This window comes from Monodon monoceros, unplaced genomic scaffold (assembly GCF_005190385.1).
Source record: "Monodon monoceros isolate NGI ecotype Baffin Bay Population unplaced genomic scaffold, NGI_Narwhal_1 Super_Scaffold_3, whole genome shotgun sequence".
NCBI classification, from domain to species: Eukaryota; Metazoa; Chordata; class Mammalia; order Artiodactyla; family Monodontidae; genus Monodon; species Monodon monoceros.
Window position 1 is genome coordinate 56,036,008 of NW_021703780.1, and position 19,774 is coordinate 56,055,781.

General features: G+C 39.1%; 1 protein-coding gene across 2 annotated transcripts; it reads right to left on the reverse strand.

The window, feature by feature from the left end:
• Positions 1-1,136: 1,136 nt before the first annotated feature.
• On the reverse strand, positions 1,137-19,218 carry LOC114906999 (zinc finger protein 197). 2 transcript variants are annotated; one of them, XM_029242068.1, is made up of 6 exons: positions 15,603-19,218; positions 14,522-14,654; positions 14,243-14,405; positions 13,160-13,251; positions 12,733-12,859; positions 1,137-5,966 (listed from the first exon to the last, which is right to left on the reverse strand). In XM_029242068.1, the coding sequence occupies exons 4-6, from the start codon at positions 13,190-13,192 to the stop codon at positions 3,649-3,651; spliced, it is 2,478 nt and encodes an 825-aa protein (XP_029097901.1). In that variant the 5' UTR covers positions 13,193-13,251; positions 14,243-14,405; positions 14,522-14,654; positions 15,603-19,218; the 3' UTR covers positions 1,137-3,648. The 2 variants fall into 2 exon arrangements, with proteins under 2 accessions (XP_029097901.1, XP_029097900.1); XM_029242067.1 differs by lacking the exon at positions 14,522-14,654.
• Between the last annotated feature and the right edge of the window lie 556 nt (positions 19,219-19,774).

Genomic DNA, 19,774 nt, shown 5'->3' on the forward strand with positions numbered 1-19,774 from the left:
CATCTAATAACCATTTTCAAATTTCCAACTGTCCTAAAATATATATTTCATAATTTTGTTTTTCCAAATCAGTTTCACACACTGCATTTGGTACGGCTTTTCAGTTTTGCTTTTTATTTTGAATTTACAGATTCACAGAAAGTTGCAAAGATAATACCCCTCAACTAGTTTCCCCCAATGGGTACATCTTACATAGTTTAATATTTTAAAAAATCAGGAAATTGATATTGGTACAATGTGTGTGTACACTTTGTCATTTTATCATGTGTAGATTTGTGTAACCACCATCACAATCAAGATACACAACTGTTCCAACACCACCAAGGCCTCCCTAAGTGCTACCCCTCCCTCTTCCCCTGCTCCCTCCCACTATTCCCAACTTCTGGCAACCACTAATCTGTATACTTTCATCTGTATACTTTTGTCATTTTAGAATATTATATAAATCTGGCCATACATTTCAGATTGGATTTTTTTCACTCAGCATAATTCTCTTGGAATACACTTGAGTCACTGCAGGTATCAATAGGTCATTCCATTTTATTGCAGAATAGTATTACATGGTATAGATATACTGCAGTTTGTTTTAACCACCAGTCAGATCTTGACTATTACAAATAAAACTGCTTTTAACAGTCACGTACAGGTTATTTTGTGAACACAAGTTTTCATTTCTCTGGGATAAATGCTCAGGAGTGCAAATACTGGGTATATGGCAAGTGCATGTTTGGTTTTATAGGAAACTGCCAAATTATTCCCCCGAGTGGCTGTAACATTTCTCATTCCTGGCAATGTAAAAGATTCCGTTCCTTTGCATCCTTGCCAGCATTTGGTGTTAAAACTTTTTAAAAAAAGCTGATAGCTGTGCAGATTTTTAACTTGCATTTCCCTAATGGCTAATGATGTTGAACGTCTTTTCATATGCCATAAATATCTGTTCATGTCTTTTGCCCATTTTCTAATTGGATCTATTTATTACTGCTGAGTTTTGAGAATTCTTTAGTCTAGATACAAGTGCTGTGTTGCATATATGATTTGCAAATATTTTCTCCCAGTCTGTAATGCTTTTTCATCCTCTTTAAAGAGTCTTTTGGAGAGAAAATTATTTTGACGAGGTTCAACTTATCATTGTTTTCCTTTTATGGAGCATGCTTTTCATATGTCTAAGAATTCTTTGCTTAGTCTTAGTTCCTGCTGTGATTTTTATTTTTTGCCTATGGCTATCCAATTGCTGCAGCAGCATTTGTTGAAAGGCTATCTCTCCTCTACTGAATTGCTTTTGCACCTGTCGAAAATCCATTGGGCATCTGTGCGTCTATTCCTGGCTCAGTATCTTATGGCTCTTTAGTATCTTTTAAAAACAACCTTCTCCTCCACTTTTTATACCTTTCATTATGGAAAATTTCATACATATACAAAAGCAGTACAATGAACTCTCAATATTCACCCAGCATCAACAATTATCACCCCTCCCTTTTTCACCGTATCTTTTTGAAGAATCCAGTTTTCTTTTTGTTTTTCTTTTATAGCCGGGCCGCTTGGCTTGTGGGATCTTAGTTCCCCGACCAGAGATCAAACCTGCGCCCTCAGCAGTGAAAGCAAGGAGTCCTAACCACTGGACCGCCAGGGGATTCTCCCAGTAGTTTTCTTACACAATATCCCATGTTTTAAACTTGTTTCTCATGGTGTCTTTTATCTTGTTCCTCTGCCTCCTGTATTTCCTGTAAACTGGCAATCAGGTCTAAGCAGCTTGATAAATTCAGGTTATACTTTTGGCTTTATTGCATTACATGCGGAGAGGCACATTATGTGAATTGTCTCAGTCTTAGCAATGTTACATTTTGTTAAACTGATTAAGAGGTAAATGCCAACTCTCTTCATTGTTAAAGTACATCTTTCCCTGTGTAATTATTACATAATCCGGGGTGATTCTTCTGTATGGACATAAAGCATCTTCATATTCATTACCTCATAACAACTTGGTGAGGTAGATATTCTTCCTTCTGTTTAACAGATAAGGAAATCGAGGCTCCAAGAAATGAAGGCATTTGTCCAAGGAAGAGTGGCAGAATCTGACTCACAGGGTCTTCAGACTTTTAACCTGGACCCCTTCCAGTTTTCACTCTTGGTCCCTTCAGTCTGAGGAACCAGCCCTCAAGGAACTTTGGGGTTGAATTAATAACACTTATTATAATCAACACACAACTTCAATGCTGCTAGTATTAGAAAACACAATCCTAATATTAAGGTATTTATACTCCAGTGACAGAACTGGAGTTCTGAGAATTACAACATAAAATTATCAAATAAAGAATATAGGAAGAAATAAATTTACAAATGTACAAAAGGGTACAGACTGAATGAATGATTGGTTCACTGGGAGTAAATGGGCCTGACCACTCAGGTGGATTCTGAATTGGTTTAATCAGAGCTTTGAAGGGCTTGGCTCTGTGTAAAAAAACTTATGTAGTAAGTTGAATGCTGGGACAGAATGTTGTTTCTTAAGTAACAAGCTATTTGTATGTCAATAATGATGAAATGCTGATTAGAATTCAGAATGACAGTAGCACGGATAATCAGCTCAAGGGTTGGGGTTAAGGATTTTTTCCTGTCGACAAGCAACATAGGACTGTACTTCCATTTTGATACTCTACGTCTGCTAGTTTTAAAATCCAAAAGTTGAAAAATAAATTGTTTTTCTTGGCATCATACTAATAGCTGGACATACTATTTAATAAGCCAATATTTTTTCCATTAAAACTAATATATTATCTATTATCTCCCTTAGACATTTAAAAAGCTGTTTTAAAAAGGTCTTTTTAAAGTACAAAATTCCAAAGTTACTTATCCACCATACTTCCTCTTACTATAAAAATGAATCTTTTGAGGTGCATTAAGTCCTAATATTAACTTAATGAACAAGCATTACATTATGCCATGTTCTAGATTTTGTTCTAGATCATGTTCTTTTATCCAACTTTATTGACAACTAAATTGTTTCATAAGGTACTTTCACATGATCCTTTTACTGAATGCTCACAACAATGCTATGAAGTAGGCATTATACCAATATTTGATTGACAGAGAAACTGAGACTTAGAGGCTGACTTAATAACATCACAGAGCAAGTAAAAGAAAGAGCCAGGACCCAAACCTAGCTTTTCTGATTCCAAATATAGTGTACTTAAGTTGTCCTCAAACAGCAGACTCTTGCCCATCCAACTCCATGTTTGATATGTCTTAATCATACCGTCTGTAGAGACTTTCTCTAGCAGTAATACTATCTTTAAAATGTACAATGTATATATACCTTTTCAAAAATGTACACTTTTTAATACCAAGATATTTTTGCTATCATTTACAATGACACCATTACATCTTATAAAACATAACCCAATTTCTTCAGAATCTTTGATCGCTCCAAGGTCCTTTTCTAGGTTCATAACAAATGGTTTGGGACAGAGTATTTAACTAGAATTTGGCTTATGTTTTTGTAGTCTTGAAAGTCTAGATTAACTTTCTTCCTCATGCAACATACTTGTCTATAAAGGGGTGATCATGATTTATTTTTCCTTATAAAAACCATATGCTGCCATTTATCCAACAGTTACTTAAGTAGGCAGGGATTCTATTCCATTTGACATGATACTAGATTTTCTGAATCTCTGTCTTGGACTCACTGGCATTTTGGAGCCAAGGGAATTCCTCCACAGAATGGATTTTTTGTTGAAGATGAAGTTTTGAAGTCTGAGAGAATTCTTTTTCAGACTCATCACATTCACAGTTTTTTTCATCTGTATGAATTTTCTGATGTACAGTAAGGTTTTTTCTTTGCCTAAAAACTTTACTACAATCATTACACCCATATGGTTTCTCCCCTGTGTGGATTCTCTGGTGGCCAACTAAATTCCTCTTAGAAGTAAAAGATTTTCTACACTTCTCACACTCATATGGTTTTTCCCCAGTGTGCATTCTCTGATGTACAACAAGGTTTTTATTCTGACTGAAGTCTTTTCCACACTCATTACATTTATAAGGTTTCTCTCCAGTATGGATTCTTTGATGTACCATAAGATTTCTACTAGAGGTAAGGACTTTTCTACATATATGGCATTCATAGGTTTTTTCCCCACTGTGAATTCTTTGATGTTCAATAAGATTTCTGTTGTAAGTAAAGCCCTTCCCACACTCATTACATGCATAGGGCTTCTCACCAGTGTGGATTCTCTGATGGGCTATAAGGTTTGAGCGGTAACTGAAGACTTTCCCACAGTCATTACATTTATAAGACTTTTCCCTTGTGTGAATCCTCTGATGGCCAATGAGGCTTTTCTTCAGAATGAAGCATTTGCCACACTCATTACACTCATAGGGTTTCTCACCACTGTGGATTCTCTTATGTTCAATGAGGTTTCTGTTAGAGCTGAAAGCTCTACCACACTCACTGCATTCAAAGGGCTTTTCCCCGGTGTGGATTCTCCGATGTACGAGCAGGCTTGAATTGTAACTGAAAGCCTTCCCACAATCCTCACATTTGTAGGCTTTCTCCTGTGTATGGAGCTTCTGATGGACCATGAAACTCTTGCTCATAATGAAGGTTTTTCCACATTCTCGACATTCATAGGGCTTTTCCCCATTGTGGAGTCTCTCGTGGTCAATGAGGTTTCTGTTAGAACCAAAGACCTTGCCACAGTCTTTACATTCATAGAGATTCTCTCCTGTGTGGAACCTTTGATGTAAAATGAGGCTCTTTTTCAGAATGAAAACTTTCCCACATTCATTACATTCGTAGGGCTTCTCCCCATTGTGGAGTCTCTGATGGTCAAAAAGGTAAGCACTCTGAGTAAAGGCTTTCCCACATTCAGTACATTTATAAGGCTTCTCTCTGCTATGCATCCTCTTATGGTCAATGAGGCTTGACTTAGAAGTGAAAATCTTCCCACATTTTTTACAACCAAAGGTCTTCTTCTCTGTGTGAACTCTCTGGTGTAAGAGGAGACTTTTGCTTCGAATGAAAACTTTTCCACATTCTTTACATTTATATGGGTTCTCTGTGCTGTGGAGCCGCTGATGGTCAACAAGGTAAGTGGTCTGGGCAAAGGTTTTTCCACATTCATCACATTTATAGGGTTTTTCCCCCGAGTGGATTCTCTGGTGCAGAATGAGGCTCTTCTTCAGAATGAAAGCTTTCTGACACTTGTTACATTTATAAGGTTCTTCTCCTTTGTGGAGCCTCTGGTGATCAATGAGGTAAGCATTTTGAGAGAAAACTTTGCCACACTCATTACATTTATAAGGTCTCTCTCCAGAATGGCGCCTTAGATGTATAATAAGGCCTGAGTGCCTATAGAAGCCCTTTCCACACTCCTTACATTTATAAGGTTTCTCCCCAGTGTGGATTCTCTGATGGTTTAGAAGGTAAGCACTTTGAGAGAAGGCTTTCCCACATTCATTACATTTATAAGGTTTCTCCCCAGAATGGTTCCGTAAATGCATTAGAAGGCTTGAGCGCTGAATAAAGCCTTTTCCACACTCCTTACATTTATGAGGTTTCTCCCCAGTGTGGATCCTCCGATGGTTTATAAGATGAGAGATTTTATTGAAATGTTTACAACATATATCACATTTATAAAGCTTCTTTCCTTCAGTGCCTATTAAACTTTCAGAAAAAGCTGAATCTGAAGTTAAGCTTTCTCCAAATTCCTTCCACTTTTGGCCTCGCTTTTCTGGTGGAGTCCTTTTCCTCTTTTCTCGTTCACACAGGGAAACTTTCTTCAGTGTATCTCTTTCCCTTGTTTCATTTCCCCACTGACTTGCTAAAACTTGCCATTCATACTCTTCCTCAAAGTCAAGAACCTGGGGAACATTTCCTTGAAGTCTTTTTGATGCTCCTTTCTGAGAATCTGCTCTTTGAGATAGGCTTGACTTTGATGTCACCTCCTCATTCTCAGTCATGGTCTCCCACTCTGGTAAAAGGAATTAAAAATGCAAATATTATCATATCCCTGTGTTAGTGAGAACAAGATCTTCAAATGACTTTAAAACAAGCTAGATGGAAACTTTCATATGCATACAAAAAGGAAAAGATTTTTGTTAAATGAGGGTATAAAGCTGAATGCTAATGACAGAATGTTGTAAATGGATTAACATAAAATTCATTCTGAGATACTTCTAAGCTCTTTGCCTTCAGGGAGCAGATGTAAACATAGAAAGGATTCTGAAAAAACAGATGCAAGGAAGAATCAGAGAAAGAACATGGGATCTTTCGTAGGTGGTTCACACCTGAGGCTCAAGAAGTTGGATGGGACAAAAAGAACCATTTGGCTTATAAAGAGCTGTCTTTTTATTTTCTTCTTGCTAGGAAGATGGGAACTCTAAAAGAAAGAAAATATACCTAAAAACTTGGAAGACAATCTTTAATTTGTGAAGTCAAGAGTATAAGCACTTTTTAATTACTTGAAAGCAATTAACCTACAGGGAAAAAAAAATCCATGAAAAAGCAACTTAATGCTTAGAATTCTCCTTCCAAAATTGAGAAACAGAATTTTAAAATTCATTTCACAAAAATATCAGGTTTGGTTAGACTCCCTCACTTAATTAAATATAAAAGAGAAGAAATACAGAACAAAATGAAAAAACATAGACATTAAAAACGATGAAAACATCTATAAAATAATGAGGCTAAACTAGTTAACCTCTTTTCTACTCTAACATCTCAAATATTTTAAAATGTGAAATTATATATATTTTAAATGTTTTGGAAACTTATTTTCACCATCCAAATGTGAGAAAAATTATGAACTAGTTCCCCAAATTATCTAATAAGTAAAATTATGTAAATAATATTAACATTATCTTCTATTTGAGTATAAAAACACTATTCTTCTCCCTAAATAGAAAAGACATGGGAAAGGAGTGTAACTATTTTACTCTATTATGAACTTCTTTAAGTTTATGAGTATGAAAATGGAAAACATCCAATAAATGTTAAAGTGAACTACATTCTTAGATCAGGCCGTCATATCTCATCTCAACTGTCCCTCTCTCTGGAGTTTGGGTAGGACTGCCCATCACACTACACTGCTTCACTTGGCAGTAGGGATGGGCATGTGTCCTAGGCCTATCCAATACCAGTACTCCAGTTTCCTTGTCCACAGTGATTGTATCAAGACTGGTTTCACAATTTAAGCAGGATGCTGGTGGAAAGGAAGGTTCCCTTTCTTTAAGGAAGTAGAAGTGTTTTAAGGAATAGAAGTGTTGCAAGTGGTTAAACTGAGATGGAAAATCGTTAAGAAATGAGCAACTTTTATATACACAGTAGCTAATTAGCTGGTTAAATGATCTGAAATTTTAGTATAGAAATCAGACTATGTATGGGCCTATTGAGCTTTAAGGGACTTGGGAGAAAAATATGAGAATGAGAGAGGAAGCTGGTTACCTTCTGCAATCTTTGGTGAAGCCTGCAAGAAAAAGACAGGGTTCCCTACCTCCAGTACTGCCCACTCCTCTAATCCATGTCCACTCCATTGCTAATTATCTTTCCAATAAGTATATTTGATCATGTCACTCACCTGCTCAAAACAAATAACCCTTCACTGCTTATAGGATAAAGCACAAATGACTAGAACAGCCCAAGAGTTGCCTTCACCCTATATCTGCCTATTTTTCTGGCTTCACTTCTTGTTAGTACCCTTTATGCCCAGAGACTCTAGGCATGGAAAACTACGTAGAGATGCCCAAACATGTCATGTTTTTGCTTGCTTCTCTGTCACTGCCCTTGCCCCTTTTTCTCTTCCCAAATTGCTCTTCCTCGTCCCAATTTGCTACCTGCCCAAACCTACAGCCTTAAAAACTAAGTACAAAAGTCACCCCCGCCCCCGGAATTACCACTGATCTTACAGAAATAAAAAAAGGATTATAAAGGAATACCATGAATGATTCTGTGCCAATAAATTGAACAACTTAAGATGAAATGGCTAAAATCGTAGAAAGACACAAACCACTAAAATTGACTCAAGACATAGAAAATCTGAATAGTGAAATTAAATCAGTAACCAAAAAACTACCCACAAAGAAAACCCCAGGCCCAGATTGTATCACTGCTGAATTCTACCAAACATTAAAAGAATACCAATTCTTCACAAACTCTTCCAATAAATAGGAAAGGTGGGAACACTTTCCAACTCATTCTATGAGACCAGTATTACCTAGATACCAAAACTAGGCAAAGATATGACAAAAAAAGAGAAAACTACAAATATATCTTATGAATACAGACATAAGAATCCCCAACAAAGTATTAGCTAACTGAATCCAGCAACATATAAAAAAAGAATTATACACTATGACCAAGTGGGATTTATCACAGGAATGCAAATGCTGATATAACATCAGATAATCAATTAATGTAATATACCATATCAACTGTATAAGGGACAAAACTCACATAATCATCTCACAGATACAGAAAAAGTGTTTGGCAAAGTCCAAAACTCCTTCATGATAAGAACACTCAACAAAGTAGGAATAGAAGGGAACTTCCTCAACCTGATACAGGACACCTACAAAAAATTTAAAGCTAACATCATACTTAATGGTGAATGATTGAATGCTTTCCCTCTAGGAGCAGGAACAAGAAAAGGATGTCTGCTCCTGCCACTTCTACACAACAGTACTGGAGGTTCTAGCCAGGTCAATGGGGCAAAAGAAAGAAATAAAAGGCACCCAGATTGGAAAGGAAGACATAAAACTATCTCTATTTGCAAAATTTGTACATAGAAAATCCTAAAGAATCTACCAAAAAACTATCAGAACTAAGTAAGTTCAGCAAGGTTGTAGGATAAATATCAATATACAAAAATCAGTGGTATTTCTGTACATTAGCACTGAACAATCAAAAAACAGGAAATTAAGAAATAATAGCATCCGGGAATTCCCTGGTTGTCCAGTTAGGACTTGGCGCTTTCACTGCCAGGGCCCAGGTTCAATCCCTGGTTGGGAACTAAGATCCTGCAAGCCACACGGTGCAGCCAAAAAAAAAGAGACCAATATTCCAAAAGTTAAATGGGCAAAGAACAGTACTAGGTCGTTCATAACATATGAAAAGATACTCAACCTGACTAGTAATGAGGGTGCTCATGAAACCAAATTGAAACAGCAATGAGATTTCATTTTTTCACCCTCTGTAAATCCTTCCCTAAACCATCCACCCCTCCCCCCACCCTCCCAGTTCTTCCATCTAACCAAGCTCCTACGTGCTCCCGCACTCATGCATACTTTTATTATATAACATTTGTCACACTGTATTGTAATTATTTGTGTAAATGTCTTTTACTACAAGTTGAATGTACTTTATGGCAGGGGCTAAGTTTGATGTGGGAGATACTTAATATTTCTTGAATAATAACCTTCAAATCCTATTCCAATCTCTTAAATGAGCATATACAAGTCTTTTACATATTGAAGAAGTATGTGCAAGCTATCTGGGAGTCTGCTTTTCTACCAGCTTATCAATGCACAGAAACTGAGTGCACAAAACTGTCAAATATGATAGTGTTACAGTCTACCCCCAGGTCAAAACACCATGGGCTGTGTAGTACTTTGTCTGGGGGAATTTGGTCGTGCCCAACTTTTAAACATTATAAATCCTTCGTGGGGATGAGATTCTTTAGACACATTACTTATTTTCCCTCTTTCTGAACCATTTCCTTAAGGTAGCCTCCTCAAGTCAGAATTACTAGGTCAAAGAGCATAAACACCTTGGTATCTGCTTGCCCAAAGCCCTAACAGCATTGCAGTTAGAGCATATCTTACTTATTAAAGTTGATTCAAACTTCTCTTCCCTTAAAGAGTTGGAATAAGTAAGGAATTACATTTTCTTCTTAGTTTTTAAATTTAACTCCAAATTTAACTCCTAGACCCATCTGGAATTTATTTTGGCTTACAGCGTGAGGTATGGATGCATGGTGAGTGTTTTTCATAAAATTAATCAATTAACCCATAAAGCATGTTTTAAAATTCTTCAAAGAAAAGATGAATTATTGAGTAAATAGCATTAGAACTACTGAAAGCCACTTGGGTTAAAAAAAAAAAAGCAAACATACAAACTGGATTCCTATGTCATTCTGTATATCAAGATAAACTTTAGATGGACTAAAGCTTAAATGTAAAAACGAAACAATGAAAATGTCTGAAGAAAATACAGGTGATTTAAAAACTAATAATTTTATGGAGAAGGAGACCACAAAGGAAAATATTGCTGTTTGACTACATGAAAGATTTTCTAAGACTTAAAAAATAATGATAATAATAATACCACTGAAAGGCAAACAAATGGGAAAATGTGCAACATGTGACAAAGGGTTAGTAGTTCTAATAAATAAAAGAAATATGTAGAAAAGATATGAATAAGCAGAAAATGACCAATAAACATGATAACACTAATAATCAAAGAAATGAAAGAAAAATAAACAAAAGATAGTATCCTTCACCTAGCTAGCAAAGTTTTAAAACAGTGACCAGGGCTTCCCTGGTGGCGCAGTGGTTAAGAGTCCGCCTGCCAATACAGGGCACACAGGTTCAAGCCCTGGTCTCGGAGGATCCCACAAGCCGCAGAGCAACTGGGCCCATGCGCTATAACTGAGCCTGCGCTCTGGAGCCCGTGAGCCACAGCTACTGAAGCCCGTGTGCCTAGAGTCCATGCTCTGCAACGGGAGAGGCCACTGCAATGAGAGGCCCGCGCACCTCAATGAAGAGTAGCCTCTGCTCGCTGCAACTAGAGAAAGCCCGTGTGCAGCAACAAAGATCCAACGCAGCCAAAACAAAACAAAACAAAAACAAAAAAAAAACCCCAAAACAGTGACCAAATCATAAGCACATACAGGGGAAATGGGCCCTCTTGTACTCTTTTTGTAGAAGTGTAAATTGGTACATCATTGATAGAAAGCAGTTTGGGAATATGTATCAAAATATAAAATCTACAAAATGTTTGACCACCACACCATAGCTGAGATACTAAAAGACATATTCTCATATATGTAAAAATATATAGTATAAATTACTATGAACAATAAAAAACTTACTAAGGTTGCTGGGTACAAAATTAACATACAAAAATTAAATATTTTTATGTATGCAAACAATGATCAATTAGAAAACATCAGAAAAGTTTCCTATTTCAAAGAATCAATGTAACCAGAATATGTAAGATCCACCTGAATGCAATTTTAAAACAGGCCTGAAACAGACAAAGGCAGTATGAACAAATGGAACTATATGTAATGTTCTTGAATAGGAATTCAGTATCATAAAGCTGTCAATGTAAAGCATGATACTCAGACAATGAAATACAAAGCTACGTCCTTCATGGCCTTTCCTAATTCCCAGGAACTGGTACTGATTGTTTTGTCTTCTTCATTTCCATCTCAAGAGGCTTACGTCACTCTATTACCAATTATTTTACTCTGTCTTGTTTATTCTTTTTATGTTCATCTCCCAAATCATGCTACTTAAGGGCAGAATCACGTCATTTCCATAGTTGCCATTACGTGGTAGGTGTTTAATGTTTGTTGAAAACATAAATGGCAAACAGTTTTTAAAAAAATACTCTTGTTATTAATCAAAGAAATCCACTTGAGAATAAAGATATTATAACTTAAAAAATTATATTAATAATTTAAAAGAATGGGACTACTCAGCAGCAATGAAGGCAGAGCCAAAGGAGTGGTTCTTACGTACAGCTGGTAAGAGCAGAGAGGACTGAGATCACTATGGAAAGCACTTTGGCAGTATGAAGCAAGAGCCTTAAAACAATTCAAACACTTAGGCCTAGTATTTCTACTTTTAAAAAATAATGAGAAATTAAAAAAACAAAAACAGGGGCCTCCCTGGTGGCGCAGCGGTTGAGAGTCCACCTGCCGATGCAGGGGATACGCGTTCATGCCCCGGTCTGGGAGGATCCCACATGCCGCGGAGCGGCTGGGCCTGTGAGCCATGGCCGCTGAGCCTGCGCGTCTGGAGCCTGTGCTCTGCGACGGGAGAGGCCACAACAGTGAGAGGCCCGCGTACCACACACACACACACAAAAAAACCGTAGGCATAGAGATAGATTATTATTATGGCAATTATTTAAAATAAAGAAATGGCTAACTAAATTATGACACAAATTACGCAGCCAATACAGATAATTGTTGCAAAGATTTGTGATAATATGAGAGTGAGGTGACTGCAAAGAACGCAAGCTATAAAACTGTATATATTCATAAATACACACTCTCAAAACAATGTAAAAAACCTCAAACACACAAAAAAAGCCAGAAAGGTAACATATCAAAATTTTGATAGTAGCTGTTTGCAAATAGTGGGTTAAAAAAATTTTTTTTTCTCCTAATATTCTGTGTTTTCCAAAATAAGTATGCTATACTATGTTCATAATCAGAAAAACAAACAAAAGCTGGGACTTTCCTGGTGGTCCAGTGGTTAAGAATCTGCACTTCCACTGTAGGGGGAAGAAAAAAAGAAAAGAAAAACAAACAAAAGCTGATGAAGTTGTGGGGGAGGGAGACACAAGAGGGAAGAGATATGGGAACATATGTATATGTATAACTGATTCACTTTGTTATAAAGCAGAAACTAACACACCATTGTAAAGCAATTATACTCCAATAAAAACGTTAAAAAAAAAAAAAAGCTGATGAAGTAAAGGTAAGAATTATGGAAAGAAAGTGTCCTTACCTAAGGAAGTCACATTTCCATAATTCTCCAGCATCACATCCCAGTACAAAGCCCTCTGAATTGGGCCCAGACATGCCCATTCCTCTGAAGTGAAGCATACTGATACCTCCTCAAACATCACCAATTCCTGAAATAACAGGTATGTGTGAGATTATCCATGCCCAGGAAGCTCCCCTACTGAAAGGTCCCTTTCACTTATGGGGAAGACAGGTTGTGAGGGCATGAGGTGGGCAAGGGATATCAGGGAGACATAGGAGACCCCACATGAAGTCTGCCTTCCAATAGCATCGACCTTGATTTAGAGATGGGAGCTGACTGGACACCCAAGCACAAGGATGAGAGATACTCCAACCACAATTAGGATACTTCAGCCACAATGAGATAGTGCAGATAGGATCTTAGGAAGAAAAGAGGATGCAAATCTTACCTGGGGCTGGGCTGTCAGGAGCATGAGAGCCATTAATTGATTTCTTGGGTTCTCTTCCTGGGAAAGGGCAGAAGCTTCAGGGGCAGGAGAATCTGAAGGAGAAAAAGCTGCATATGAGATAACTGTTGTTCCTGCCCACTACTCCAAGTCCAATATCTTTATCTTCTATAAACAAGGAATTCAAAAAGACACAGAGCTCCCAGAACTAGGCAACGATGGCTATAAAATGACCTACAAATCTTTTCTGACCCCCACGTGCAGGGCTGGAATAGCACAAAGAATAGCAATAAGAATGGATAAAGGGGGACTTCCCTGGTGACACAGTGGATAAGACTCCGTGTTCCCAATGCAGGGGGCCCGGGTTCGATCCCTGGTCAGGGAACTAGATCCCACATGCATGCCACAATTAAGAGTTCACATGCCACAACTAAGGAGCTGGGGAGTCTCAACTAAGGAGCCCCACGAGCCACAACTAAGGAACCCACGAGCCGCAAATAAGACCCAGCATCACAAAATTAAAAAAAATTTTTTTAATTAAAAAAAAAGAAAGGGCTTCCCTGGTGGTGCAGTGGTTAAGAATCTGCCTGCCAATGCAGGGGACATGGGTTTGCGCCCTGGTCCCGGAAGATCACACATGCCACAGAGCAACTAAGCTCGTGTGCCACAACCACTGAGCCTGCGCTCTAGAGTCTGTGAGCCATAACTACTGAGTCCGTGTGCTGCTACTACTGAAGCCCATGTGCCTAGAGCCCTGCTCCACAACAAGAGAAGCCACCACAATGAGAAGGCCACACGCCGTAACGAAGAATAGCCCCTGCTCGCCGCAACTAGAGAAAGCCCGCGCACAGCAACAAAGACCCAATGCAGCCAAAAATAAGTAAATGAAATAAATTAATTTAAAAAAAAAAAAGAATGGATAAAGGGTCAGAGGGACCCAGGAAAGGACAAGAGGGAGAACAGGAAAGAGCTTGGTACCATAAGGGGTTCATATAAGGGCAGGAGAGGAAGCAACTATCTGGGAGTAGGGAGATGAGTCACAGTAAGAGTCCTGAGAAAAGTCCAAAGTCATAGCCAGTAAGTTACCATGTTGAGGATCTTGGAGCAAGTTGAACACCACTGGGTCAGTAAGAGGATTTGAGCGAATTTCAGCTGATATGTGGCTGCCAGTGGGTGCATGAGGAAGTGCTATTCCTGGAGTGCTCAGACCCTCCTGGAGAGTGTCCTGATCCTGGACAAGGACTGGAACCTGGGAACAAGCAGAACAAAATAAGCTGACTCTTCTTGTACCTCCAGAAAATGGACTCACCTAACATGGACCTCTTTCTGCCCGTAATCTAGAACTGTGAGATGAGAGTGACCCACCTCAAATATGGAGCATCAAAACAGCAGTAAAGCTTTGCCTTGAGAACAATGGAGCTGCCCTCTAGCCCCACTCATGGTACTGGTGACCTCTCCCAGAGGAGACTGAACACAACGGTGGAAACAGAAGCCAGACCTGGGTGTGGGTTAAGGAGGGAATGGGAAGTAACAAGCAATTAAGAGCTTCAGACCTCGTTTTAGATTACACCTGGGTTCAATACACTCTTCTACTTATTTACCCTTTACTTATCCCTTCCTGCTCCAATAGAAGGAACACTAGAAGTCTAGACATTTGCTTTTGTTGCTAACTAGATGTCTCACCTAAGACAATATAGTGAACCTTTTCCTGCCTCCATTTTCTTCTCTCTCAAATGAGAAAGATGGATTAGTGATTAGTACTGAAATATGTAGCTCTAAATTCTTCATTTTTATGATTTAAACAAATAAGCCCATCCTTGGTATCACTCCCAAGTTATATTCCAGACTTCTTATATAGAAATGTTTCTAGTGGGCTCCAGATTGACAGAAAGAGATCTGACACATACTAGAAACTATATCAAGATCCCAATTTAATAGCCAAGGATATAAAATCTTATCAGAGGCAAATATCTCAACCCCATCCCTTGGCTCACAGAATCCCCAGTAGGGGAAAACATGGGGAGGTCTTGCCAGATCTAGAAAGCTTCATTCATGCTTTCCCACTGCCTTTTATACTTCAGGCTTACAACATCACTCCAAACATACTTATACAAACAATACATATGTTTCTGTTTAGAGGAACACTTAAAAACATTACGTTCTTCAGATTCTTGAACCAAACTCAGCATTAGCAAGCATCACCCAAGGAGGCAAAGCAGAGTCAATGCCTTGTGTTGATTCTGAATTGGCCCAAAGACCCCAATCATAAATCCATTTCTCTCAAAATACATTCTGTGGTCTGAACAGCTCATGAACCTGTTTTAATTAGCATTAGGGTTGCTATTGTGTTATTGTTAATGAAAATCACAGCATCATCCTCTATCCCCTCTGTCCTGGGCCTACTCCCTCCTTCCACCTCAAACTCTTCCCCCTTCCCCTTTCTCACTTTTAGTGCTGGTCCATCGAGGTCTTTCTGCAGCTCCTCTACCAGGGCCACTGCCTCCTCACCACTCCCGGGGCGATGGATCTGCACCCAGGTCCGTATCTCTCCGGGCAGGATGCTCAGGAACTGCTCCAACACCAGCAGCTCAAGGATCTGTGCCTTGGTGCGTGCTTCTGGCCTCAGCCACCGGCGACAGAGCTCCCGGAGCCGGCTCAGTGCCTCCTGGGGTCCAGATGTCTCATGGTAACGTAACTGTCTAAAGTGCAGGTGGGAGGTCTCCCAAACAGAGGAGCTGCTCCCTTGGAAGCTGGTTCCCCACTTCCAGGTATCATCCTTCCCTTTAACAAGGCCCTCTTGTCTCAGAGCACTGTGGGCCCAATTTTCTCTTGTCATTGTTGTTATTTAAGAAAGGCTCCTCTCTAGGGCCCCTCAATCCTTGCTTGCCTTCTTCCTTAGAGCTTGGAGAACATCATCTATAAGACCTCAAGAAATCATTGTTAAAGTTAACCCAGAGAAACAATCAGGTTTTCCAGACCCCAGTTAGCTCTCACTAATGAAGAAACCTCCCTGAATGCAAAGTTCTAGATTCTGGGCCATGCCTCCTCTAACAGAGAAGCCCAGGCCCAAGGCTCTAGGGACACTAATACGCATGTTACCCAGACCATTGCTGATATCCAAAACATGAAATTCCTTTGGTCTTTTTTTTTTTGGCCACGTGGCATGTGGGGTTTTAGTTCCCCGACCAGGGATCCAAGCCTCACTCCCTGCATTAGAAGCACGGAGTCTTAACCACTGGATGGCCAGGGAAGTCCCTCCTTTGGTCTTTATTCACAGTTTCTCTTCCACCTAATTACAATAAATCCTTTATCCACCATTCTAACGATGGGCATCCTGGCTACTCCTGTGTGACCTTGAACAAGTTACCTCACTTCTAAGTCTCAGTTTGGTAACCTGTAAAATAGGGGCAACAATTCCTATCTTATGGGCTTGTTGTAAGCAATCGATGTGAAATACATTTCAGGCTTTTGAATAGTGCCTGGTATATGGATTCAAATGTTAATCATTATCTTTCTGCAATTAGCACCCTTTCCTATGTTCTTAGGCTTCTGCTTTCTAGAAATGGTGCGTTTTTTAGAAATAATATGTATCTTTCTTATTACAAAATGGAAAATCTGTAAAACCAGAAAACACATACAAAACCAAAGAACAATCACTGCTGTTGTTCTGGACTACATTCTTCCAGTCCTTTCTCCAACGGGCAATTTGGATCACAAAACTGGATCCAACTGTACTGCTCCATAATTTCACACACATTGTGTTGTAAACACAATATCAAATATTCTTCATCATTATGTTCAAGAGTACATCAGCCCATGGGACTTCCCTGGTGGGGCAGTGGTTAAGAATCTGCCTGCCAATGCAGGGGACATGGGTTTGAGCCCTGGTCCGGGAAGATCCCACATGCCGCAGAGCAGCTAAGCCCGTGTGCCACAACTACTGAGCCCGCGTGCCACAACCACTGAAGCCTGCGTGCCTAGAGCCCGTGCTCCACAACAAAGGGAGGCCACTGCAGTGAGAGGCCTGCGCACTGCGGGGAGTAGTGGTCCCCACTCGCTGCAGCTAGAGGAAGCCCGTGTGCAGCAACGAGGACCCAACGCAGCCAAAAATAAATAAATTTATTTAAAAAAAAAAAGAATATATCAGCCCATTCATATTTTAGTCCTCTGTTGTTAGACGTTTAGATTTATATTTTTTTCCTATTACAAATTCAGCTGCAATGACCATCTTTGTTAATGAATTTTTGGTTACATTTCTGCTTACTTCTTCAGGAAAATTTCCCAGAAAAGAAACTGTTTGGCTGAAAGGTACAAATAGTTTAAACTTTTAAGGTTGTAATAGTTACATTACTATCAGTAACATATAAGAGTGCCTCATTAATTTTATTTAACATATGGACCCTTAAAATTCATGCTTATAATGGAGCAGAGGAGGCCAAAATATAAACATAATTTCAATATAATGTGTGAGTACAATTAATAGGAGGACATATAAGCACAGTAAGAATTCATGAAGGTAATTTTGGGTTGGGCTGTAAAGAAAAAAAGACCACTGGAGTATTAGGAAAGCCATTCCAGGAATAAAGAAACTGTAATTTCAAAAGCAAGGGAGAGACAGCACATATAGCTCTGTTAAAAAGATTCTTTGCAAATCAGAGAAGGAAGTAAACTTTGAGGTAATTTTGTAGAATTAGAGTGAAGAGGTAAACAGAAGCCAATTCTAAAGGCTACTGAGAGGCAGCCAGAGGCATCCCAAGTAGCCAGAGTGGCACTGTCAAGCTCCTTCCACAGGAATTACACTCAGCATCCCAGCACCAAGCCACTGTAGATTTAACCTGTGTCTGTGAGCATCTGTGCTTTATCTATTTTTACTTTGTGCATCTGTTAGCAAGACGTGTCCTAAGGGAACTGCTTCTTTGCATTACATCATTTCAGCTTATGAAAGGTTTCATAAGAATACTCTACTTTCAGGGACTTCCCTGGTGGTGCAGTGGATAAGACTCCATGCTCCCAATGCAGGGGGCACAGGTTTGATCCCTGGTCAGGGAACTAGATCCCACATGCGTGCTGCTACTAAGAGTCTGCATGCCACAACTAAGGAACCTGTTTGCTGCAACTAAGGAGCCCACAGGCCGCAACTAAGGAGCCTGCCTGCCGCAACTAAGACCTGGTGCAACCTAAATTAACAAAACAAAACAAAAACAACCCTACTTTCAGACATTAGGGGAAACCTGTAGTCTAAACAAATAATTAAAGTTCTAAATTAAGTAGTAGTAGGGATAGAACAATTGAGAAAAACTGAGCAGTTCTTTGGTAACTGATCTGGGGGTGATGGAAAGGAATTTAAAAAAAGGATTTCTATCCCATGTTCACAGATAGGAAGACTCAATATTGTCAACGTTTCAGTGCTTCTCAACTTCATCTATAGATTCAATGCAACTCCAATCAAAATCTCAGTAAGCTATTTTGTGGATATTGACAAACTGATTCTAAAGTTCACATGGAGAGGCAAAAGACCCAGAATAACTAACACAATATTGAAGAAGAAGAAGAACAAAGTTGAGGGACTGACACTACCCACATCAAAACTTTCTAAAAAGCTACCGTGAAGTCAGCATGGTACTGGCAAAATTGTAGACAAATCAATGGGACAGAATAGAGAGTCCAGAAATAGACCCACATGAATAGTCAACTGATCTCTGAGAGAGAGTCAAGGTAATAAAATGGAGCAAATATAGTCTTTTCGGCAAATGGTGCCGGTACAACTGGACATTCACATGCAAAAAATGAATCTAGACACAGACTTTACATCTTTCACAAAAATTAACTCAAAATGGATCAAAGAACTAAATGTAATATGCAACACTATAAAATTCCTGGAAGATAACCTAGGAGAAAACCTAGATGATCTTGGGTATGGTGATAGCTTTTTAGATACACACAAAAGGCACGATCCTTGAATGAAATAATTAATAAACTAGACTTCATCAAAATTAAAAAATTCTGCTCTGCAAAAGGCAATGTCAAGAATGAGAAGACAGGGCTTCCCTGGTGGCACAGTGGTTGAGAGTCCACCTGCCGATGCAGGGGACATGGGTTCGTGCCCCAGTCCAGGAAGATCCCATATGCCGCGGAGCGGCCAGGCCCGTGAGCCATGGCCACTAAGCCTGCGCATCCGGAGCCTGTGTTCCGCAACAGGAGAGGCCACAGCACTGAGAGGCCCGTGTACCGCAAAAAAAAAAAAAAAAAAAAAAAAAAAAAAAAGAATGAGAAGACAAATACTTGCAAAAGACACATACTATTATCCTTCCTTTGTATATTTTATACAAAGAACTCTTAAAACTTAACAATAAGAAAACAAACAACTCAATTAAAATATGGCCCAAGGGGGAATTCCCTGGTGATCCAGTGGTTAGGACTCAGAGCTTGCACTGCCAGGGGCCTGGGTTCAATCCCTGGTCAGGGAACTAAGATATCACAAGCTGTGTGACAAGGGAAAAAAAAAAAAAAGTTAAGATAAAATGACTCAAAGACCTAAACAAATACCTCACCAAAGAAGATATACATATTTCAAATAACTGCACGAAAATATGCTCCACATCATATGTCATCAGGGAA

Coding starts and splice junctions, on each gene's coding strand:
- LOC114906999 (XM_029242067.1), bottom strand. CDS start 15,992: ATGACAAGAGAAAATTGGGCCCACAGTGCTCTGAGACAAGAGGGCCTT. Junction 14,406..15,602: donor TCGATGGACCAGCACTAAAA/GTGAGAAAGGGG, acceptor GCTTGTTCCCAG/GTTCCAGTCCTTGTCCAGGA. Junction 5,967..12,732: donor TGGAAATGTGACTTCCTTAG/GTAAGGACACTT, acceptor TCCTTTTACCAG/AGTGGGAGACCATGACTGAG.